Here is a 25,840-nt window from a genome sequence, read left to right on the forward strand (position 1 = left end):
GACACATTCAAGATGACATCATTTTGCTAATCATGATCTGGCTAATTCGGTTCTTTTAACACCCATGTTGTTTATAATTAGTATAGCTGGAATGAGTTATGCGTGATCTAAAAGGGGGTATGTATCGATAGTAGAAACCTTGATCAGCAACACTGCTATTGGCTGCTCACATAAGTCTATGGCTGCTCACCATGGCCAAAATGACCGCCTTGTTTTTTCTGCAACAGAGCCAACAGCGCAACAGCTTGCTCGAAGGTTACTCCAAATTTAAAGATTTAATCAGAACGCCAGGGAACACCTCAAAGTCGGCAAAATCCAAGAAAGAAGGCTGGCAAAAAGTAGCACACCATATTAAATGTAGAGTAGTGACCACGCTTTTTATCGCTATTACAGTAGGCTGGGCCTATGTTTTTTTTTTTTTTTTTCATACTTTTATATTTTCATTTATCATCTTTAAATCATATGATGTGGTTTCAACAAATGTATTATGTAAATGACACCCACACAAAAAAACGATAGGCTATCCTCTCAAAAAGTATAGGCTAGCATATCGCGCTGTGCTTAAGGAGCCTATCTATCACGCAATGAGCAATGAATTCAGTTTCCTGTTAAATTCAGCTAATTATTCTTGCACCTTCTCCAACAGGTTCCTGTCGTAAAAACGGACAAGACACGTCTGTGACAGACTTCCTGTATGTATCACCTTTGCTTGTAAAGCCTCAATCTAATTGTGTTTACATAAAATAAACCTGGTTTAAGCTTGTGGACCTGTTGCTATGACAGCAAGTCCAGGATGAGCTTTGAAGAACCGAACAATCAAAGATAATGACAAATCGTCAACAATCAAATCCAGCTAACTGAGTTAGCGACGTACAGAGAACGGGCCCCAGGTCGTGTAGATTTGTGTAGATTCACCTTCTACAACATCCGGAAGATCAGGAGATACCTGTCAGAGCACTCCACCCAGTTGCTAGTCCAAGCACTTGTCCTCTCCAAGTTGGACTACTGCAACTCGCTGCTTGCCGGTCTCCCAGCATCTCTTCACCCTTGTCAAAAAGTCCATAGGACATAGCAATTTTTCAATAGAGTCCTATAGGATTCTAAAATTCCGATAAGAATTCCTTTCACCTCTATAAGAATCTAATAGAAGTCTTTTTGAAAAACTTGCTTTCACTTCTATAAGAATCCTTAAGGAATCTTACAGGATTGTTTTCTGTATTGGAAATCGAAAGTGATTATGTTGTTAGCTATGGAAATATAAGAATCATATAAAATATTGTTTAAATATATATATCAGAATTCTGTTATAGTTTTTGTTTCTCCCCACTGAACATTGAAACAAATTTGAGCTCATTACAACAACAAAAAATCACAACTATCCGCATGTTAGGCTTGAATAAACTAGTATTTATTTACCACTTGATAAATTATAGCCTAAATGTTTATTCAACTTACACAGTGAGAATGTAATCAAATAAGGCTTCATTACATGACATTTAAATAAATGTGCTTAAAAGTAGTACACACTTTTCAAACAAAGCTTGAATTGTTAGTTAACTTTTTTTTAACCACCATCCCATCTGCAAATTACAATATGACATATTACTCTTTGCAATTTTATAATACACCAATAAAGCAATACGAGTGAAGGCCTACCAAGTATTATTAAGATTGTGGTAATGTCCATACAAAAAAATAAATACTAAACACTCTACTATTTACATATTTTACAAATGTTTGAATGTTTAAGAACTGTATCAAAATCAGATAACATTGGCCTTCATCATGTTTCTCTTAGTCTAGCTCGATGCTATTTGGTTGCAATGACACATAGCACACCTTTTTGTTACATTGTCCTATGAAAACAACCTTACGTACAACATCACTGGGTTTTACAGCTATTCTTGTGGCAGTTGGCACTGCAATCTTCAGATGTGCAACTGATGCCTCAGCAGCTAAATTTGCAACCTCTGTGTGTAAGAGCTGAACTTGAACCAATGTATTGTTTGTGTCATCTTTTGTGATATTAACAATCGATTTTATCACTCCAATACAACCATTTCTCAGCTCCACTGTATAGCTGTTGTGCTTGTGCCCTTTCCCGTAGTTTTCAGTAGTGTACACTTTTCCTTTCACGATTGCTCTCTCATAGAACTCAGCAGTAACATTGTCATCTTCAGATACATTACAAAGAGGAAACAGGATATCTCTTTCATCTGGCTCGAGTGATTTCTGGTGAGGACATCCTATCAACACAATACCATCCACCTCTTTTGCCTTTGCTATCAGGGGGTAGCCACCAATCCAGTCATTAACTAGCCTGTCAACCCTATGTGAGATGTTACCTCTACATGTTGTTTGCGACAGCTTCAAAAACGTAGGTAGGAACTGAAGTGTGCTAAACTGGCGTGCAATTTGTGTCGGTATATAATCAGTCCCATGGCATAACCTTGTCTGTTTACTATTGTGTCCTTCAAAAGAAAATGCAGATGTACTCCAAAGAGGCCCATGCATCCTAACAGAGAAAGGCTAATGGGTCAGTTGGTGAATGTTGAAAGACATGTGGCATAAGCCATAAGTTGCAGGAATCTCATGTACAAACTGTGATCTTTGATGTTGCCTCTGCTAAGTCCCATTGAGAAATGGTCTCTTTCAGAAAAACAAAGATAGCTGCTACTAACAGCAACCAATGCTTTAAGAACTTGGTTGGTAAGATCTTATGCAGCACAGGCCCACTGTAAAAGAGCAACCAACTACGGCACTCTGCAGCTTTCTGCAGCTTTCTGCATCTGAGGGGGGTTTTATGGAGAGCAACCTCTGATCCACCTGATCTTTGGACGTACCTATATACCAATGACTCTTATGGTGCTTACTGTTAAACCACAGGTCCAAGAGCTGCTTTGTCACTCCTAATAGAACACAATGCATGTAGTCAACAGGAAAACTGTTCACCATGTCAAAACCGGTGGAGGGATTCAAAAGGATCAATGGCGACAGTTTTCACTCCAAAGACATGGGTAACCCCATCCTCGATGGCCCTCTCCCCACATTCTACAACATGGTTGTGGGTTCTTCTATCTGCCTCGTTAGGTGGATAGACTCTTGTGTACCCCTTTCCCTTAGCCACTACCTTTCCTTCATTTAGGCAGTGCCCACAGCCATATGCACCATTGAATTGCTGTATTCCTTGAACCATACATCGGGCCACTGCATTACATGTGCAAAGTATGGGGAAGACTTTTGAAACCTTTGTTGTTTTAGTTTTTGGATGCACCCATTTCACCCCATGTGTATTTATATTATCTATGTTGTCTAAAAACTGCTTGAGGTAGATGGACATTGCAGGTTTTCCCTGCCCAAACCAAACACCTGCCAGAAGCATATTTTTGAAACAAACATTGGCTGGCAGTTCATTAATCACAGCTCTGATTGGCCATAGTGAATAGGATGAAGAGGGACTGTGAAGGGACTCCATCACAGTTCCACAGTGGTGATATATCATCTTTTTCCATAGGGAGCGTTTGGTACATTTCTCCCGTGCACACATCACTGAGCTTATCTTCAGTTGGAAGAGCACAAGTTTCCTTTTGTAAAATGTCCCTAATCTGGTCTGCCAGTGAAAGACTTATGAAAAAATTGCCCGCCTTTAAATTTCCTTTTTTCCTCACACTCCTCATTACACTCAAGACAGTGTGTGACTCCTGTTGGAAGATATGCCTCGCACATTTTACAAAAAAAGTGTATGTTGACTGAGTCAGATGGATTTCTAAACATTTTCCGGAAAAGGTGGAGAGACTGTGGCAACAAGTTGTTAGCTGGCAAAATAGCACTCAAGAGTGTTAAATAGTCTTCCATAGCACATGCTGTTAAACTGTGCCTAAGGGAATGGGATAAGATTAGTACTATGCACTGTGCAACAGTTATCTCTGACCCAGGGTAGAGAGGTGCCCCAAAACACTCAAATTCTAAATTAGGAAAGCCATTTTCATCACATTCATTTACTACCATTTCACTGTTACTACGGCTTCCAGTGACCTTCTCACTTACAAACGATTCATGTCTAATGGCCATTCCCTCAATGTCATTTTCCTCATCAGAGTTCTGAAATTGCTCATCTATATTGTCCCTTGATGATTCTTGATTGTCTGGACGGTCACCAGGTAGAACATCTTCAGACTGTTTACGCCACCGACTTGTCTTTGGTAGGGGATATTTAGAATCAGGATCCAAAAACCTGTGGACAAAGGAAAATACATGGGGTTGTTTAGATTTATGTGTTATACATTTGAGAATATTATCAAGCTTATGTCAGGCAGAAGTGGACAAAACTCATGGAGGATTAATATACCTTTTGTAAGAGCCTTTAGGGCATGTACCCATCTTAGCGTCCATAATGTCTTCTCAATTCTGATTCTATTCATGTGCACTAAAAGATAGACAAAAAGCTTAAAATATACACCATGTAGTCTTTGTATGTATGTAAATAAAATATTACTGGAAGTAATTCTGTTATCCTAATAACATAATGTATATTATATCCCATTATCATTACATATTATCATCATTAGTATTAGCAGCCTACCTGTGAATGTGAACCTTCAAGCTGGAGACGGTATCCATTCATCTGTCAAATGCACGCGATTGCTACATAAAAACAAACAACTTTCAACGTCAGCGGTCGGCAGTTGGTAACATTGTGAATACGAAGAAACGGCATCGAAGGTAAGATAGTAGCCTATAATTAGGCTAGTTTCCTTTTACAATACATAAAAATAAATAGCCCTACATTCTTTTGGTACTTTTGCTTTTGGCAGTGTACAGTAGTAGTAGACTTGTTGAGTGTTTTGGACACTAGTTAGCCAAATTGTAACACATTGTCGTTAACGAAATGTAGCAGCCACCTAACCTAACTAGTTAGGCTAAGTTTTAGTTAGTCTAATATTTCTTACCAGCAGACCCGTTTTCACCAGTTGATTAAACATAATATTAACTTTCATCAGCTACGAGTAGACCGAGCACTAGTTAGCCTATTTGAGGAAAGTAACGACTTTAGAACAACCACCGCTTCGATGTCAATGGCACGAGTTGATGCGCGTGTAGGCCTACATAACATGATACTTTTACATCCAAAGGATGTACCAAAAGTTTAATTTAAATAGCCTTTTAAACATCTTTAAAAATCTCAATATAATTTGTTGTAATAGTTTCCTTGTTGTCCTGGGCTATCATATGTCACTATTCTCTTAGGCAATTTTCTTATTCTCTCGTTTGTCTGCGACGTTTCTCCCTAAGACAATATGAAGTACATGCTCATACAGTGGATAGAGGATCCCCCCACCTGGGATGTGCTCCCTGTGAACAAAATCACCAATGGGCACTGCACCATCGGAAACATCTGCGATGTGTCATATGAGCAAGAGAGTAGTCCAGCAAAGATTTTGAACATAGGTGAGTCTAGTTAATTCATATACAGCACACACATGTCCTGCTGTCAAACAGATGGCCCAACTCATACTTGTGTTATAAGATGGACAAAAATTGACATTACAATTATAACAATATGTTATACAAATGTTTTCGACTTAATCAGTTGAGTTAAAACTCATGGATTAGCCTGCAATTTCACTCTACAAGTAGTTGGATGTTGTTTCAAAAAGTGAAGTGATTTTCTTTGTGTGTGCCACTCATACTGCAGGTACTAGGTCAGTAATGATGCATAAATTAGAATTATTAGAGAGGTCTGCCAGAGCCACTAGGGAGGATGAGGATGAACCTGAGAATGAACTTGGCAGAGGAATAGGGATGGGCGTGGTTAATCGAATATCCGGATATCCTAAAGTAAGTTAGTATTCAAATACTTTTTTCGAATACTTATGAGCGTAGTTTGATTTAAAAAAATGTTTTATTGAAAAACCGTCGCGTCGTGAATTCTAATAGTTGTGACGTTAGAAAATGATGAAAACCATCAAAAAAGGTAGGCTACGCCTGTGTTCTGCTGCGAGTCTCCTTTCATTTCATTTGGCGCTACAAGAAGCATAGTGTGCTGGCTAAGTAGTACCTCGCAGCAACCTCAGTTCCTGCAGTCTTTTCTACGCCGGCCTGCTCGTAAATCGACTCCGTACTCGCCTCTCCCCTGAGCATGTTTACATGCTAATTCTCCTGAATAAAAATGCGTATGGCTAATGCAGTTGTGATTTATTTGTTTTCTTACCAGTAGCCATGTAGAGCTAGCGTAATCGGCTGTTTATGTTTGCATTGTGTGGTGGCGCACCGTATCCTAGGATTCCGGTTCCAAGTTAATATCCAAGTTAATATGCAATATTTCTCCGTGTGTCTTTTGTTTTTATGGAGGATAGCCTCCCCAATGTGTTTAATTTAGTCCAATGTAGCCTACTTTTTATTTCACATAGGGCCTAATAATAGGCTAATCGCTTTTCCGCCAAATTAAGAGCCTAAGTCTGAAGACGCAGCGTTTTTTTCAAGTTCATTGTCTTTTCGTCATGTTAATAAATTGATCTTTCATTTGTTTTCTTTATTCAACCCTTATTTAATCTAATAGTTTAACAGTCCCAATTATTGCCAGAATGTGTGGTAGTTCATGTGTTTACTGTATGCTTTGCGTCACGTCAGGCTAATTACATAACGGAACCACATAAACAAAATAGATTATCCGGATATTCGAAAATAATTTCGGATACTATTCGAATAGTGAAATCAGTTCAAATCTCCATCCCTACAGAGGAATGCGTGAGAAACATGCTAAAATGTACACGGACAGTGAAAGTGCTGAAGACAATGAGGTCTGTAATACCACTGTTGGTGGTGGCGGTATTGGTGGTGGCAGGGTAGGAAATTTACATATTTTTGCCCCCACTGACTGAAATCCAGGGGCATTTTTTTTTTTTATACGGGGCACTTTTTTAAACAACATTTGGTCATTTAGCAGACGCTTTTATCCAAAGGGAGTCAGGTGGCTGAGCGGTTTAGAGAATTGGGTTAGTAATCAGAAGGTTGCCAATTCAATTCCCGCCCGTGAAAAATGATGTTGTGTCCTTGGGCAAGGAGTTTCACCCTACTTGCCTCAGGGGCAATAATAAGACATTTTACCTTTGTTCAAGATTATAAATGTGCTTATTTAGGCTTACAGTATGAGCAATTTTCATCAAATGGCAATAATATTACTATTACTGTAAGCAGTATAAGTTACAAATCGGTTTTACAGAGCTCGCTCTCCTGGCACTAATTTCACGCCATAGTAGCCACTCAGAAGCAGAGTAGAGTTGGGTCTTACCCTCAATAGGGGCGGGGACCCGCCTTGATGGGGGAACTGACAGATTGCATTTTCATTTGAATTTTGGAACAAAAAGAGCGTGATGACAAGTAAATGCTAATGCAATAGACTGGGGGCGCTGTTTAGCTACCACATTGAAATCCATTTGAATAAAGAGTCGAAAAGACCGTGTCAATATGAAATGCAATGCAATAAGCGTTCATTCAAATTTTTCTTCAAAATAATACAAACTGAATTGCGGATTGCATTGTCATGTGCACATTGAATTGCCATTTGACAACTGCTTTGCCATTTGATTTGTGGATTGCATTGTCACTTTGCGCATTGAATTGCCATTTGACAAATGCATTTTCATTTGAATAAAGAGTCGAAAAAACCTTGTCAATATGAAATGCAATGCAATAAGCGTTCATTCACATTTTTATTCAAAATAATACAAACTGAATTGCGGATTGCATTGTCATTTGCACATTGAATTGCCATTTGACAACTTATTTTCCATTTGAATTGCGGATTGCATTGTCACTTTGCGCATTGAATTGCCATTTGACAAATGCATTCCCGTTTGAATAAAGTCTAATAAACTTCCATAAAGGACCAGCAATGTAAGAGCCAAATCCTTTCTTCAAAAATACAAAGTGAAGCTCAACCATATGTGTACATATATAAGTTGGATATAAGTTAGAGGGGTGTGTGTGGTGAGACAATGTGTGTGTGGTGAGACAATGTATTGTCAATGCAGATTGTAAAATGTTACTCAAGTGTCACTTTGTAGGATACCTACAGCCAAGATGTCAACAACCATGCAAAAGAGCAGGAAGGGTGGAAGAAAGATCCTGTAGTGAGAATTCAGTCAGAATTAGAAGAACTAAAACATCTTATTCTAGGCCTACAAGCCCAAGTGGCTTGTCTTCAAAAAAGTATTGAAAATAAAGGTAAGAGGTGTTGCTGCATAATGTAAAAGCCCATGTAATGTCATTATCGGTAACACTGTAATAAAGACAGTATTTTTGTTTTACTTTCCTCTCCTGTAGCAACATTTCCTGAGCCCTGCTTGAATGCTACAGTGACCTGTCCTGAAACGGATCATGAGCCTAGGTCAAGAACAGATGTGAGCAGTGATGACTCGCCAAGGGACATTCCAAAGGTAACGATTTTATGCCTCCCATTAGGTTAAACATTGAAATGTAAATCTTATGATGATGTTATCAATTAGCTTAAGTTCTCTAAGTACATAAACATTCATAATAATCTGAGATGGTGGGGGCCATAGCATGTTGATCTGACACCATTTTTTTATTGCTTGTTTTTATGTTTTCATAATTTGAAGGTAAAGATTGGCCCTAATACATTTATCAGTCCCTGCCAATAATCTTTGATTAAATGGGGGGATTCAAAAAAGGCCACCAAAGAACTGTGCATGGCAGTCTTTGGGAGGCAGGTGCTTGCAAGTCACAGTGTGACTGGCAGAAGGTCCAATGCCTTCAAAGAAAAAGAGGCCAAGCCACAACTTGACCCTGCAAAAATAACCGACATACTTGGTAAGCAAAACATTCTTAGAAATTAGCTTCATACAGTAATTTCATTCTCAAATGTTTTTGTAAAAAATATAAAGTATGTTTACCTGTTACTTTTGTGTTATTTTTTACAGAATTCATGAGTGCCAAATCTGGAATCTCCAAAGCAAAAGTGAGAAAACTTTTTGCTCAAAAATGCACAGATGAAGAAAAGTTAGCAAGGAGGAGAAAAGCATCAGCATGAGATGAAGGTATGTTTGAAGTTGTCTCAGTTTTGGCAAAGCCATATCAGCAGCTTGAAAATAGAGACATGCCTCAAATACACAAGTAGATTAATTTGGTCTTTCAGTACTACTGTGCTTGACTCACATGTCATCTAGTATGACAGTAGACTGATCTCTCTCTCTCTTTCTCCCTCTCCCCCTCCCCCTCCCCCTCCCCCTCTCCCTCTCTCTCGTAGGAGGAGGACAAGCCATTAAGGGGATCCACAGTTTATTACTGTTTGTATCAGTAATAAACTAAAGTGTACAATTATTAATGTCATGTTATTCTTCTATTATCCAAGTGATTTAACACAATTCAAGGTAACACTTTTATTTCATGTTTCATAGTGTGGCTAACTTAATTAAGTTACCCCTGTTTTTTCACAAGACAAACTTGCATAGCTGCCTAAATCTTACTGACACATTTTGTACTTCATAACATAGGTAAATATGTATGCAGTATATGATCTTATAAGAAAATGAAAGGATAATATCCCATTTAAAAGATTTTGGAACCAATCCTATTGGATTTAAAGGATTTTTTCTTATAGGATTTATATCCTATAGGAATATATCCAATTGGACTGGTTCCAAAATCTTATAGGATTTTTTAGGGGATTTTTCTATCGGAATCCTATAGGACTTTTTGACTAGGGCAGAGGATTCAGAACGCATCGGCCCGCCTGGTCTACAATCTACCCAGATGCTCCCACGTTACCCCGCTCCTCATCTCCTTCCACTGGCTACCCATCACGGCCCACATCAGATTCAAGACCCTGGTACTGACCTTCCGAGCAGTGAACGGGACTGCACCCAACTACATCAAGTCTCTCTTGCAGCCTTACACCCCCACCCGCCACCTACGGTCTTCTTCAGACAACCGCCTGGTGGTCCCACCGCTCAAGACCGCCCGGTCCCAACACAAGCTCTTCTCCTGTCTGGCGGAATCAACTCCCCACCTCCATCAGAGACACTGACTGTCTCCCCACCTTCAAGAAAAGGCTCAAGACACACTTGTTCCGGGAGTACAACAGTACTTAGGAATGGTTTGCTGGTCCCAATGTAAGTTTCCTCAAGGATAACAATGACTCTTGCTTAGAGACTTGTTGCTCTTGTTGGTTAGTGGTAACTGATTTAAATCGTTGTACTCGCTGTGAAATATTTTTTTTATTGTTGCTTGCTTTTTTACAGGTACACTTGCACTTATAGCGATTGTTAATTGTTTAACTACATGCTCTTTTGATTGGTTTTTAACAATATGTGCTTCATGTTTTGGCAACCCGCAATGTTTTGGGGGCTATCTTGTTGTTATTATCAGTGACTTATGCACTTTGTAAAGTTCTCTCTTGGAAGTCACTTTGGATAAAAGTGTCTGCTAAATGAATAAATGTAGGAGGCGGATCTCAAATCGGGCTTTGGTTTTCTGAAGTTGGGAAAGAGTGATTTGTTCCTCTGCCAGAAGAATCTGTACTTCTGTGCTTACATAGAAATCAATGTATATGAATTACGTGATACAAATACAGTTTTATTTGACCAATTTCAAGTTTTATAACATGTTCCTGAAATCCACCTCGAATCCACCCTTCAGGGGCCAGTTGTTCAGAAGTGATCTGATTACGGCTTTTGGATTGGATCAAATCTTGAAAATGGGTTGTTCAAAAACAAAAAAGGATTCTGAAATTGGTAGTGCTGTTATAAACGGCGTTACCGCAAACCCATTTTAACTGCGTCAATTTTTTTACCGCGCGATTAACGCTTTTTGGCCTCGTAATCGTTTTATTTTCACATGCTGTTGCAAAAACTACTGACGTTAGACAAACTACAACACCACACCGGATCTAGCTAGACTGGAAACAAAACAACAGGCACGCCGCACACACTTGTTTGGGCTTGCGAGCCGGTGTTACATTAGCCTGGTCCTAACCAGACTCTTGTACATTTCATTTGTACAGAGAGTCTGGCCTTGCTCCATTGACAAGCGTTGACTTCCTTGTAGGCGGGTACTCTGTTGAAGTTTAAAACTATTGGATCTGCCCAGAGCCACTCTGATCTGCCATAACCAATCGCTAGCATTCGCCTTAGCCAATTCCTTCACCACTACTGTAACAGAGCTAGCTGCCGTAGCTGGAAAATCAAACTTTTCCCGAACCCCATGGGGAGGAGGGCCACAACATCATGGCAACCAACAAAACTCTGCAAAACTTGTTCTTGCTCCGGCTTTAGCTGTTGGATATTCGGCAGCGTTGCCACAAAGGACTGAATGGCTTCGCTCGCATCTTTCTCCGCCGCCATTACGGAACTACAACACAAACTAGCGCATAACATCAACGTCATTGTTCTCAGCCACTCCCTCTGTTCGCTGATTGGCAGGTTAAAAATTATCCTGCAAAATCTGACTTACGTACTGAATGGCCAGACTGAGTACAGAAGCAAAATCAAAATTGAAAAATATGAAAGTAGGCCTATGGGCTACGTGCGCACCACATTAGACTACCATTCGCGACAAAATAAATGGAGACAATATAAAACATTTGCAGGCTCGCATGAAGTGGGATTTGATCGCACTAGAGCAAAAATATGTGCACACGAAAGTCCGTTGATTTACACCGCAACCTATGCCAGCTCTGAAAAGTTAGCTAAATGGTTACGTATTTGTTAACGACATTGGCCTTCAGGTAACATTTTTATTTGGCTTCTGCTGAATCAACTGGTTCCCATAGACACTACCCGAATGTAGGCTACTAATCACATATTTGGGGTTGTTTGGAGGCAATAGCAGTATTTACCACAATATCAAAGCTCCTTCTGACACCACATATTAAAAATTCATACTAAGAACGTCGCTGCTAAACCAGACAACACGATCAATATACGCGTAACACAACATGGAAACATTCGTTTTTTATTTATTTGTGTAGTATGGCTGAGTATTACTTCGCTATATCTTTTGAAATCAATTTATTTCATAATTGTATCCACAAGTTTCCACCGCCCCATAGTGCTTTGCGCGAATTGTGGGCTTCACTTCCTGTTGCTATGAGACCGACGTAAACAATCGCCTTCTGTCATTAATTAATTCGTTCTACAATGTGGGAACACAACCTCACAGAGTAAAAAAACGGCAATATAAATATACCTTTGCCCTCCGCAGTAACTGGATGGGAGGAAGAAAAAAAAAATGGCCTAGGATAACATACGGACACATTTTTGCGTACTTTGTTGAGTCTGTGTCTTGCGATGGTCAGTCAATGATGAACCTAAAAAGCTCTGAAGCTTACCAGTATTTGCACAGCGAGAAAGTCGGGCGAGTGTGGCTAAAAGAGATCACAGAATACCTAGTCTACTTGAAAGCTGAAATAGAGCCAAGTCAGAGTCATGTCATAAATGAACATTCTCTTTTCTTGCACTAGGGGTCCACTATTGGTTAAATACGTTTCTAATATCACATCAACATACCTTACTTAGCAAATTACTCTAGCTAGCTAGAGAACTGGAGAAGCAGGTGCTCTTGCGTTAGCAAGCTAAACTAGTTTACAGGCTGTACAGTAGCATAGGTAGTAGTTGGTGACGCTGAGGGGCCCCCAAATAAATTCTGCTTAAGGCCCCATAAAGGCTTGGGCCGGCCCTGGCTAGGACGCTCCTGTAGTCATGCAGCAGCTTTACTGTGGAAGGTTAGTAATGAAAGTGCTAACGAGAGTAACATTATAAGTTTAGGTGTTTCAGACAATTTCTTTTAGCCTCGTCGTCGTCACTAGGCAGTGGATGGAAGCTGTACCATTTCGGGCACAAACACTTTTTTTATTCTTTGGTTTGTGGTCAAAACACTCCGTTTTAAGTTTTGTCCGGTTGTAAGTACACCCGCGAACGGCACACGTTGTTCCCGAGATTTTTAAAGACATAATATTAACTAGCAACAAAGAGTATAGAAGAAATATAAGTTCTTTGTTAGCAACAGCAGCGATGGGATTAGCCTCCACCGGAAGTACTCCACCGGAAGTATCTCCCACAAACGTTTACCCAGCAACCACCCCAGGAAACTTGTGGATATTCCGATCAAATGTAGTGAGCACTACATTACAGCCATTCACACCATAATAAATGGAAGCTAAGAAAATAAAAGATTCGAGTGGTTACATCCCACGAGCAAAAACACATGCATTGTTGCAATCCCTTGCATTACACCGCGAGCTACTGAAGCACATAAATGAATCAGTCACGAATTTCTTAACTACTTTGGCATTCAGGCAACATGTTGTTTTGGTTCTTCTGAATCAACTTGTTACCGTAGTCACTACTTGTAAGCCCGATTGTAAGCTACTCATCTCGAAGTTGGAGTTGTCTCAAGGCAATAGCCATATTAACCACGATATCACAGATCCTGTAGTCAAACCTGGGGGGTATTCCTGGTAGCGCGTTTAACAAACTCTGAGATTAACCCTGAACTCTGAGTTGAGTTAGTCTAACATGGAAACCTTCGAAAATTTGGTTCCAGAAAAGCTGATATGAGTTTGTTAACTCAACTCGGAGTACGTCAACTCAGAGTTAAGCGCTGGCATGGGAACTATTAAAAGCCAACATCAATGGAGCTCCGATACTAGGATCCACCATGGCACACGGCGACAAAAAACGTTGCATACTCCAAACTTCAGATAGCCTACAAGTTTTATTTCGTTTTTATGGTCGAGCACATATTCCAGGAAAAAAGCAACACGGCTTTAGCAGCGTATACAAGTGGCGTGGGAGACAATTGCTGCCGAGTCAATGCATAATTTGAAGGCAATAGCCAGTCCATTTATTGAACATTTAACCCCACTGTCTGTTAATATTACAGGAGAAAAAGTGTTCAATGTTTTATTTAATGTAAAAACATACTACGAACAGGTAACGCATATTTTGCTTAGGCTATAGCCTACGCTTGTGATTGTAGCCCCGACGTCACCTTAGTTTTAATCATATTCGACATAATACTAAGTAAAGATCAATTGGTGCCTATTTCAATTTGTAGTAGCAGTTTCCCCCAACAGAATGCTTTTCTTGAAAAGATGATGATGGTGATGACGATGATTAAGATTACAAAGAGACATTGACTGCTGCCGCAGAAATGGATGCAGAGAATTATGAATGGTAGCTACTGGTAGTTCTCTCCCCATCTACTTTTATTTACAAGCTTGTGTGGAATTGTCAATTACACTGACATTGTGAGAATAATTAATATTTAAAAAACGATTTGCACATTCTGATCCTGTTGAACAGAGCATGGATGCTGTATACAGTGAGATTTTCATTTAATGGCAAGTGAATTTTGCATGTGGAACTGTGAAATGTAGCTAATGTAATCTCATGTATACCCAGTTACAAGTAAATGAGTTGTACAAATTGCACCTCGTGAAGAAAGTGCCAAAAACTGACCAAGAGGTGTAGGCCTACTTAAGGTAGAAGAATAAAGGCTAATCTCCAAAAAGATTTACTGGACAGGATGCATGGTCACAGGTGATGTTAATTGTAGGAACAATAACCTACATTAATATTAATTGTTGAATTTGCTGAATTTCTATTTTGACCAAGGGATCTTGTACATAGGGCAGAAGAATAAAGGCTATCCACCTGCCCCCACCTCTCTTATGGTAAAATATGGAATTACTGGATGGAGTCTCAACTGGATTTGCTCTCACATCTTTGTAACTTACTGTAGCATTGCTAGACATGTTGATAAGTAAGGGTCAAGATTCTGGTGTGATAGTAGTTGTTCTTGGGTATAAACGGAATTGTGAAGCATTGTTCTGTGCATTCTTGATCTCCTGAGACCTTCTCCTCAGCTCTGGCTTGTCCTAGGCCTACTCCTTCTTCCTCACCTCATAAGAGTTAAATTCATCGATTGCATTCATTTGCAGTATGATGAAATGATTATATTATTTAACCTTAATTTGACCATTCTTGCTCTGATTTAACCCAAAGAGTCAAATAACTGTAATTCCATTGGTATTGGCATTATTTGGTTAATGTTAATACATTGTTCAGTTTCCCATCTTTCTTCAAACCACAGGGGAATTAGTTTCGGTTGTTTGGGGGTATTGACCCCCAACAATGTTGAAAAAGATTTGCTGAAACAACAGTTACAGGACGGTAGCCTACATCATGTAAATTGTAGGAATCATGTAAATTGTAAGAACAATAGCCGATAGAAATAGGCTACTCATTGTTAGATTTCTATTTGTAGGCAATAAAAAAGACCAAATACAATTTCAATTACTTGTATTTATTTCAGTGCCAAAAGGCATTTGGTAAATTCTGAGTGCAAATCCACGGCGGGTAACACTATCGATGAAGACCCAAGGGCTGAGAATGTTGCTAAAATAAATTACAGATCGTGACAGGAAACGGTAACATTAACTTAGGTATTCATCAGGGAATTAAAGTACATCAAACTGCAATCTTAAAATCGTCTCCCGGCGTATAACTAACAGTGCGTTCACACTGCAGCGATGCGAGCGACAACATGTCACCACTTGCGTGGTGCATTGTGGGTAGCGAGGCGACGCGACAGAGTTGAGATTTTCTCAACTTTATGCAAATGAGAAGCGATTTTCGCTAGCGATGGCCAATCGGAGTGTTTTCTTGTTTCTCGTAACGTAGCAACCATGTCAAAAATTACTAGCTTTCTAGGTTTCAAGGTGGAGGATAAACTAATCGTTTGTGTGGCTGCTTACCCAGTCCTGTAGATACATGGCTGTATTTGTACAGAGATGTAAAAACAAAAAAAACAATGCATGGCGCAAGGTTGCCGAAGTTGTTGGTGATTGTACTTTCTAATTCAGTCTAGTGACATTACGTAACTTTGTTCTGTGGTAACTACTGTAGCTAGCTAGCTAGCCCGGCAGGAACTCCCTATCGTTTCGACAGATTAGCAGAGACTTTGAGTAATATAATAAAATGTTTTATAGGCTACACATGTCAACGTGTATGTCTATTTAACAGTTTTGTATTTTGTATACAAGTTGTATTTTTAACGATGCTGCGAATACGTAAACCCAGTCTGCACACTTGGCCATTACAACTACAACAGTGACTTTAGAGAACTACATTCTAAATGAATCTGTTTGAAACGCCCCCGAGCGTGGTGAACAGTGTGGGAAGGCAAGCAATGGCAAGCGATTCGCGTCGCTGCAGTGTGAACGCACCGTAAGCGAATTTAATTTTGTTCGAGATCGCTCGGCTGAACCAGGAAATGATATGCCGTGTCTGACAACGCTATCAGGCTAAGAAAGTGGGAGGGGATCGGTAGAAACCAAAGTTTGGCATGGAAAGCCTGCTAGCGAGTAGGTTAGTTTCAAGGAGTAAGTTACCATGGAAACTTACCAAAAGGTTTCGTTACCTCTCTTTCTGGAACGTGGAACTTGGAGTATGCCTCTTTTCAGGGTTAAACAACACTACTTGGAAAACCTTCCTGTAGTCTTTTCCACAGATCACATCCTTAGGATGTAAGCTTTCAGAAAATAAATGGTTTAGGTGGTTGAATCTGTTTCCCTAAATGGCACAGCACAAAAAAGTATCATCCATATACTCCATTTACCAATACCAAATGTATTATGCATGGGCAGCATACTATGGAGAGAAGGACGTCTCTCTTGTCTCATTAGATAACATCCTGAGGGTGTAAGCTTTCAGAGGATATATGGTTTTAACAGTGGCGAACCGTGAGTACTACAGCTGGGCCTTCAACTCGGCCATCACCACTGACAAAAAAATCATCGCGGAAAAAAGCAACAATATGATTAATTGAAAGGGTACAAGTGCAATCCTTTAATTAGCTAACGATGACATGGATGTACACAAATAGACCATAACGTCAATAACATCTGTTCAGGCACACCGAGTACAACGCTTGCCTTCTGCGTAGGAGTAACGCGTATCTATTAAGTGATAATACTTGTATCTGAAGTACACTAACTAAACTGGTAAATCAATTATAGAGATGGAGCAGCATATTTCTTTCACCTTCCATGTTCATCTTGACATTAACTATAGCTATAGAGCGCAAGCTAACCCCAGTGTCATGGCATTTGAACGTCATCGTATCTGAAAAGCTCCGTGGACCCCGTCCACACTCCTACGCGAACCCGGCGTTTTCAAAAGTCTCCGGCTAGGGGGAAATTGAAAAAACTCAATTTTCAGTGTCCGAATAAGCCGTATTAGTGTGGACGGGAGGTGCAAACGCAGACATATGTATGCGTTTCTAAATTTACCCGGGCTAGTGTGGACGGGGCCTCTGTCTCTCAACCGCTCTCACCACTCTGCAAGAGATTCGGACTTCATGAAGGCCTATGAACTTTTGTTTTGTTCCCGCTCCCTTGAAATCAAAGTGCGATTAGTCGATTTGCCCGTCACTCTTCACACCAAAACACATAGCTTGGCCTTCCCCAGGATTTGTGAAGTCCTAACCAATGAATGAGCCAACTAACTGGGCCTTAATAGAGACGGACGATTCTGATTGGATAACATGTTTTCAGGACATTAACTTGACAGTAAGCTTAACTGTAGAACATAGATAAGAGAAAATGTATTAAATGTATTGTATTAAATTAAATGAGATATCATTTTTTATATATATACTTTATTATTAGCATTAAATATATTATTATTTGTTATTTTTTAGGCCTTCTCTGAAGGCGTAGGAGGCCCTGACGGTTCCCCACTGGGTTTTAATGGTTGAATCAGTTTTGCCATCATGTTACAAACTAGCATGTAGCAATGAAATTCTGCGAATTGCCAAAATTACAAGTTGAGCAACCTTGTTTAATTTGGAAGACAATTCTGAAATAAAGGGTTTTCTTCTTTTTTTCAGTCGTTAGAAAAACTAGCATGTTAGCTAAGATTTACTCCAAATAAGCTCACGATTGTTATGGCAATAAAAAAAACATGGGTATTCTCCCTTAGCCTGGCTTTGCCCTCCTACGTACTTCCGCTCAATTTGGATTTTGCTTCTGTACTAGGTCTGGGAGTTTGACTCTGAAATCGGTTTTCAGCAACACATTTTTTGTAGGTCAATCAGCGAACAGAGGGAGTGGCTGAGAACGATGACGTTAATGTCGTGCATAGGGATGGGTATCGAGAACCGGTTCTGTAAGAACCCGGTTCCAAATTTCTCAAAACCCGAATATCAATAAGGTCCAAGCTTATTGATACCGCTATCGAGAGCAAGTAATATAATGTAACGTTGGCTTATGTCTCGAGAAATAAGTAATGTTATTTAAATCAAATCGCTGGTGCACAAACATACAACGTATAAAATGATTAAATTCAATTGAGTGGCCTGCCAACCGCCTTTAAACTAAACAAAGAAGAATGTTATTGCCTCAAGCGCTATCTAGGTAGCGAGCTCGCTTCATTTATCATTTTGTTGCTAGCTACAATGGCAGAACGCACGAAACGGTCAAAGGCTTGGCTACATTTTATTAAAGCTAAAGATAAAGACGAAGCAAAGTGTAATATATGTTCTAAAGTAATTTCTTGTAAAGGGGGGGAAACAACTGCAATGAAAAGGCACCTCAACGTTGTGCATCAGATAAAGATAAAAAGCAGTACTTCGACTGTCTCAGAGTCGCAACGGTGCAAACTCCAGCTGCCTTTGCAGGACAATCATCTGGTGAGCGCACCACAACTTCGTAGCGAGTCTCCGTCGTTGACAATAATAAGCCAATTCAGGGCTCAACAGTGCAACTATTTACTACGCGCATATGCCCCTAAAATTTGATGTGTGCGCGAACTGCAAAAATTATTTACGTGCACATTGTGTGAGTATAGACAAGCCTCCCCCCCTCACTATTTATTATTCAAAACATAGCCACCGCAAGCATGGCTCTGTGGGATGCTTAAACATTGTGTTAAACAAAAACAGAGACAGAAGAAAATAGGATAAGATAAGGAAGGTTTGTGTTTGGTTAGCTGGTCATTTAGCTATATCAGGTGCATTTTGTTGAAACGTGTTCAACTTTTCATAAAGTTGATGAGCTTGACAATGTCACTTCGTCAACCAACCAATCACAGTCTAGTTACTCATCCAGGTTGTGGATAGTACATCTGTAGTGGACAGATTTAGATTTAGCCAGATTCAGATCCATTGTGCCTATTTGCTCCTTTTAGCCAGCCTCCTCCTGAGAGCAACACGTTCCCCTTGTTCTATTTTACATCTGTTTTACTTAAGAAATAGAAAAGTATCGATAGTGGTATCGATAAAGACTCGAATAGTTAAGCAGTCTCAAAAATGGATATCGATAAAAATTAACGATACCCATCGCTAGTTGTGCACTAGTTTGAGTAGTTCAGTAATGGCGGCAGAGAAAGATGCGAGCGAAGCTATCTTGCGGTTGTGGCAACGCTGCCAAATATCCATAAGTTAAAGCCGGAGCAAGAACATTCCTTGCTGAGTTTTGTTGGTGGCCATGATGTTGTGGCCCTCCTCCCCACGGGGTTCGGGAAAAGTTAGATTTTCCAGCTACGGCAGCTAGCTCCGTTACAGTAGTGGTGAAGGAGTTGGCTAAGGCAAACGCTTGTGATTGGTAATGGCAGATCAGAGTGGCTCTGGGCAGATCCAATAGTTTTAAACTTCAACAGAGGACCCGCCTTCAAGGAAGTTAACGCTTGTCAATGGAGCGATCCCAGACCCTCTGTACAAATGAAATGTACGAGGGTCTGGTTAGGACTAGGCTAATTCTCCCTACTGATAAAGTGGAACGGATTTGATTTTGACTGGACTAGTAGACCAGTCATGCACTAATATTTTGATCGCAAATGTGGGGGGGTCCAAACAACTTTTTTTTTTAAGTGGGGGGGACTTGACCCCCCCAAGTTACATTGCGGCGACGCCCATGACGTTAATAAATGGAATTTTCAATTCTTGAATGGAACTAATTGTTGTGCACACATTTATATTCCAGTTATAAACAAACATCAAGACAAATTGTACATGGACAAAGTTGCTTCCTAATTGCATTCACTCTTATTTCATAGCTTTTGTGATGTCAAAGTAGAATAACTACATATGTGTCTTACATAAACATACATACTGAATTTTAAATCAATTGTAGTCAGTGTAGTTACATGTGGTAATATGTCCATGTCATTGTTGTGTTGGAAATGTATGTGAATGCTGGGTGGTTGACTATTTCTTATTCTATGATCTGTGTGAGATCTAAGCAAGGTAAATATTCTGTGAGGTGTTAAGATAGATAGCAGTTTTAAGTCAAGTCCTTAGTTTAGATGTGCCAAAGAAGATGATAACATGACCAAGCTGTGTTTGGTTGATTCAACTGTATAGTTCTGAAGAAGAAGACCTTCTGTTTCTTTTAACAGTAGAATTAGCTGTGGCCAAACTAACCACACAATGCCTACTAGTCTAAAATGGCTACTAGACTAAGGAGTGAAGGTGGGAGCTTGCTATTGTTATGATTTTTGAGTCAAACAACTTGCTAAATGATTAAATGTCTGTTAAATCTCAAATCCAACTTTAAATGTATTAAAGAGAGAATTCAACCTAGAGGTTTAAAAGGCTACGTTTGTTTAAACAAACTACAGACAGGATTTGGGGAAAAAGCTCTAGAAATTAGCCAACCATACATATTTTAAATATTCACAATTAATCTACTTTTCATCTTACATTGAACTATTTTTCAGATTTGTGGGGGTGCCGTTATAGGTTTGAGAGGCTTTTTTGCTCCTCATGAGAAATAAGGCATATGTAATGAATTTCAGAATTTTGGGACAAATGGGATGCAAATGGCATCACTTTGAAAATTGACAATTGGGGGGTGGCCGTAGCACCACCTATGGATAATGGTGGGTCATTTGTGGTGTGGTAGTTACTCATGGCCTATACTATCAATGTTTCAGGATTTTGAGAACTTTTTACCATTGCATACAAAATCGGAAATGCAATACCAACAAGATCCACATGGGCTTTTGTTAAAGTGTTTCTTGGCCTATACTGTCTATGTTTCAGGATTTTGAGACCTTTTTAGCATTGCATACAAAATCGGAAATGCAATACCATCAAGATCCACATGGGCCTTTATTTCAAGCCAAGAAGTGAAGGGAGGGGGCTTGGTGAGCCTATCCATTCCAGAAAGTCTTGTATCTTTGTGCTTTAGGGCGTGGCCTGTAGCGCCACCTATGGGTAATGTTGGGCCATTTGTGGTGTGGTAGTTACTTTTGGTCTATATACTATCAATGTTTCAGGATTTATATAACTTTTTACCATTGCATACAAAATCGGAAATGCAATACCAAGAAGATCCACATGGGCTTTTGTTAAAGTTTTTCTCGGCCTATACTATCAATCTTTCAGGATTTGAGACCTTTTTACCATTGCATACAAAATCGGAAATGCAATACCACATATAAGATCCACATGGGCCTTTGCTAAAGACCAAGGAATGAGTGGGGGCTTGGTCAGCCCACACTCTCCTGAAATGTTGCGTGTGCGTCTTGGCCGCGCGTGTGTCAAGGGAAGACTGAGTGTGTGTGAGAATTTGGAGCACGCGCGGGCAGGAGGAGGGGAGAGAGGGTTTTGCAGAATAGCTCTGAAATTAGCCAAGCATGCATGTTTCAAATATTCACCAAAAATATACTTTTCATCTCACATTCAACTTTTTTTCAGATTTGAATACTAAACATTCTCAAGAGTCTTCATATGAACTAGTGATAGTATCAGAGTATCCGTTTTAGACCGGTGGATGTGTAAAGCATTATTTTAGCGTTAGCGATAAATTTGATTTGATTTATGTCAGTCATTTTTTAAGATATTAAGTCAATTTTTCACATGGGAACATGTTGTATTGTCTTCTACCGATATACCAAGTTTGGTGTTGATATCTCAAAGATTTGCTGAGATTTGACCCAACTTCCTGTTTGGTTCCTTTGTTGATGATTTTGATTGGCTGTACTGGACAAACGGTTTTGAAAATCAAAAATCCTATTGATAACTTTTGTGAGGCTCAGTCTGGAGATCCTCTCTGGCAACTTTGAAGAAAATTTTAACCAAAAATGTAGGAGGAGTAGCGAAAAAACGTGTTTCCTCAATCTTTATTGTAAAGAAAAATCCAATATGGCGGCCGTTATAGGTTCTAGAGGCTTTTTTGTTCCTCATGAGAAATAAGGCATCTGTAATAAATTTCAGCATTTTGGGACTTATGGCCTGCAAATGGCATCACTTTAAAAATTGACATATTGGGGCGTGGCCTGTAGCGCCACCTGTTGTCTCACATGGCCCATGTTTGGTATGGTAGTTACTAATGGTCTGCAGTTTCAACATGCCAAATTTCACAACTTTTTACAATTGTGCTCTAGGGGCTGCCATTGACTCCCATGGGTAAAACATAATAATAATAAAACCACCAATAACAATAGGGTTCCCTCCTACCGGAGGAACCCTAAATATAACTGCAAGCAGTAATGGCGGATTCCTCCAAACACTGCGAACCATTGAAAAATGTTTATTCTTGACAAATTGTAACTGTATAGAAAAATGCATGCTGCAGAATTACCAATGGCATACCAAATCTGAAATGCAATACCATCAAGATCCACAAGGGCCTTAATTTCAAGCCAGTAAGTGAAGGAAGGGGGCTTGGTGAGCTTATCCATTCCAGAAAGCCTTGTATCTTTATGCATTAAGGCGTGGCCTGTAGCGCCACCTATGGGTAATGGTGGGCCATTTGTGGTGTGGTAGTTACTCTTGGCCTATACTATTAATGTTTCAGGATTTTAAAAACTTTTTACCATTGCATATAAAATCGGAAATGCAATACCAACAGGATCCACATGGGCTTTGGGTAAAGTGTGGTAGTTACTCTTGGCCTGTACTGTCAATGTGTCAGGATCTGGAGACCTTTTTACTATTTCATACAAAGTAGGAAATGCAATGACACCAAGGTCCTCAAGGGCCTATGCTGATATTCAAGGAATGAGTGGGGGCTTGGTCAGCCCACACAGTCCTGATATATTGCGTGTGTGTCTTGCCAAGCCCGCGCGTGTCAAGGGAAGAATGAGTGTGTGAGAATTTGGAGCATGCGCGGGGAGGAGCGGGGGACACATTTCATTGTAAATTTCCCTAGAAATTAGCCAAGCATGCATGTTTCAAAGATTCACCAAAAATCGACCTTTCATCTTAGAGTCAACTTTTTCTCAGATTTGTGTACTAAACATTCTCAAGAGTCTTCATATGAACTTGTTTGACTGGCTTACGTGTAAAGCATTGCGAACCATTGAAAAATGTATATTCTTGACAAATTGTAACTGTATAGAAAAATCGATGCTGCAGAATTTCTAATGGGATACCAAATCTGAAATGCAATAACATCAAGATCCACAAGGGCCTTTATTTCAAGCCAAGAAGTGAAGTGCTTTAATCTTCACAAGAAGTGAAGTGCTTTGTGCTTTAGGGCGTGGCCTGTAGCGACACCTATTGGTAATGGTGGGCCATTTGTGGTGTGGTAGTTACTCTTGGCCTATACTATCAATGTTTCAGGATGTTTTTAACTTTTTACCATTGCATACAAAATCGGAAATGCAATACCAACAAGATCCACATGGGCTTTTGTTAAAGTGTTGTTGTTACTGTTGGCCTTTACTATCAATGTTTCAGGATTTGGAGAACTTTTTACCATGGCAAACAAAATCTGAAATGCAATACCATCAAGATCCACAAGGCCTTTGCAAAAGACCAAGGAATGAGTGGGGGCTTGGTAAGCCCACACTCTCCTGAAATGTTGCGTGTGCGTCTTGCCAAGCACACTCTGATTCAATCACAAGTTCATATGAAGACTCTTGAGAATGTTCGCGTGTGTCAAGGGAAGACCTATGGGTAATAGTGGGCCATTTGTGGTGTGGTAGTTACTCTTGGTATATACTATCAATGTTTCAGGATTTTTATAACTTTTTACCATTGTATACAAAATCGGAAAAGCAATACCAACAAGATCCACATGGGCTTTTTGTTAAAGTTTTTATTTGCCTATACTATCTATGTTTCAGGATTTTGAGACCTTTTTACCATTGCATACAAAATCGGAAATGCAATACCATCAAGATCCACATGGGCCTTTTTTTCAAGCCAATAAGTGAAGGGAGGGGGCTTGGTGAGCCTATCCATTCCAGAAAGCCTTGTATCTTTGTGCTTTTGGGCGTGGCCTGTAGCGCCACCTATGGGTAATGGTGGGCCATTTGTGGTGTGGTAGTTACTCTTGGTCTATACTATCAATGTTTCAGGATTTTTATAACTTTTTACCATTGCATACAAAATCGGAAATGCAATACCAACAAGATCCACATGGGCTTTTGTTAAAGTGTTTCTCGGCCTACACTATCAATGTTTCAGGATTTGAGACCTTTTTACCATCGCATACAAAATCGTAAATGCAATACCATCAAGAGCCACATGGGCCTTTGCTAAAGACCAAGGAATGAGTGGGGGCTTGGTCAGCCCACACTCTCCTGAAATGTTGCGTGTGCGTCTTGGCCGCGCGTGTGTCAAGGGAAGGCTGAGTGTGTGTGAGATTTTGGAGCACGCGCGGGGAGGAGCAGGGGAGACATTCATTGGAAATTTGCCTAGAAATTAGCCAAGCAAGCATGTTTCAAATATTCACCAAAAATCGACCTTTCATCTTACAGTCAACTTTTTCACAGATTTGTGTTATGAACATTCTCAAGAGTCTTCATATGAACTTGTGATTGAATCAGAGTATCAGTTTTTGACTGGCTGATGTGTAAAGCATTATTTTAGCGTTAGCGATAAGTTCAATTTGCTTTATATCAATCATTTTTTGAGATATGAATTTGCTTTTGCACATGGTAACATGTTGTAGTGTCTTCCTCCGATCTACCAAGTTTAGTGTTGATATCTCAAAGATTTGCTGAGACATGACTTCACATCCTGTTTGGCGGCTTTTCTGATGAATTTGATTGGCTGTACCGGACAGACGGTTATGAGGATCAAAATTCCTTCGATAACTTTTGTGAGGCTTGGTCTGAAGATTATCTCTGGTGATTTTGAAGAAGATATGACAAAAATTGTAGGAGGAGTAGGCTTTCAAAGGTTTTTGATAAAACCGGAAATGGCGGGAAATCTATATAACCGGAAATTAACGCCATGGTGTGCGTTGAACTCGGCTTGATCCAGGGAATCCAATGGTACCTCATTTTTGAAAATGAGTCATACGGTTCAAAAGTTGCGTGTGTAAACACAAGTCCAACTTTGACCCATTGGTGGCGCTAGAGTGGTCTAATGGGAGACATGAAACTTGGTGTAGGTATAGAAGAAACTGTCCTTAATGAGTGTGCCAAATTTCACCAAAAGTTGTCGATGGGGTCTAGGGGCTGCCATTGACTCCCATGGTACAAGAATTACAAATAATAAAACCACCAATAACAATAGGTTTCCTCCTTACGGAGGAATCCTAATAAGAAAAGGTAGAATCACTTATGTGGCTTCGCCGCTTCGCGGCTTGGCCACCAATAAAAAAAGGTAGAATCAATTATGTGGCTTCGCCGCTTCGCGGCTTGGCCACCAAAAAATATTTGCTGGAGTTTCAAAAGGCCTGAAATGTATGTTAGAAAGGACCTGCAGCAAGATGAAGGCAGAAAAGTACAGAAAAGAGGGAAAAAATTCAAAAGTACTGGCAGTTGGAAGATACTGCTGTGAAATGTATTTTTGAAAGGACCTGGAGCAAGATGAAGGCAGAAAACGGAAGAAAAATATAACTGCAAGCAGTAATGGC

At 39.8% G+C, this 25,840-nt stretch overlaps 2 protein-coding genes across 5 annotated transcripts in view; one reads left to right on the forward strand and one right to left on the reverse strand.

Annotated features, from left to right (window-relative positions):
• Positions 1 to 1,386: 1,386 nt before the first annotated feature.
• igf2bp2a (insulin-like growth factor 2 mRNA binding protein 2a) overlaps positions 1,387 to 25,840 on the reverse strand; it is a 187,652-nt gene continuing 163,198 nt past the window's right edge. For all 3 annotated transcript variants that reach the window (XM_084689425.1, XM_084689423.1, XM_084689422.1), the window contains exons 22-24: positions 4,583 to 4,644; positions 4,349 to 4,426; positions 1,387 to 4,234 (exon numbers count right to left, since the gene is read on the reverse strand). The gene's annotated coding sequence lies outside the window, so the exon portion shown is untranslated. The remainder of the gene's footprint in view (positions 4,235 to 4,348; positions 4,427 to 4,582; positions 4,645 to 25,840) is intronic.
• LOC146234354 (uncharacterized) lies at positions 4,548 to 9,342 on the forward strand. Of its 2 annotated transcripts, XM_084689435.1 has the most exons (8): positions 4,548 to 4,722; positions 5,293 to 5,448; positions 5,696 to 5,838; positions 8,067 to 8,226; positions 8,326 to 8,438; positions 8,622 to 8,832; positions 8,943 to 9,059; positions 9,269 to 9,342. In XM_084689435.1, exons 2-6 carry the CDS (start codon positions 5,298 to 5,300, stop codon positions 8,661 to 8,663), a joined length of 609 nt encoding a protein of 202 aa, XP_084545561.1. In that variant the 5' UTR covers positions 4,548 to 4,722; positions 5,293 to 5,297; the 3' UTR covers positions 8,664 to 8,832; positions 8,943 to 9,059; positions 9,269 to 9,342. The 2 variants fall into 2 exon arrangements, 1 of the variants encoding a protein (XP_084545561.1); XR_014741727.1 differs by lacking the exon at positions 5,696 to 5,838 and having other exon boundaries at positions 4,552 to 4,722.

This window comes from Hypomesus nipponensis, chromosome 23, assembly GCF_054491055.1.
Source record: "Hypomesus nipponensis isolate SF chromosome 23, ASM5449105v1, whole genome shotgun sequence".
In the NCBI taxonomy this organism is placed as follows: Eukaryota; Metazoa; Chordata; class Actinopteri; order Osmeriformes; family Osmeridae; genus Hypomesus; species Hypomesus nipponensis.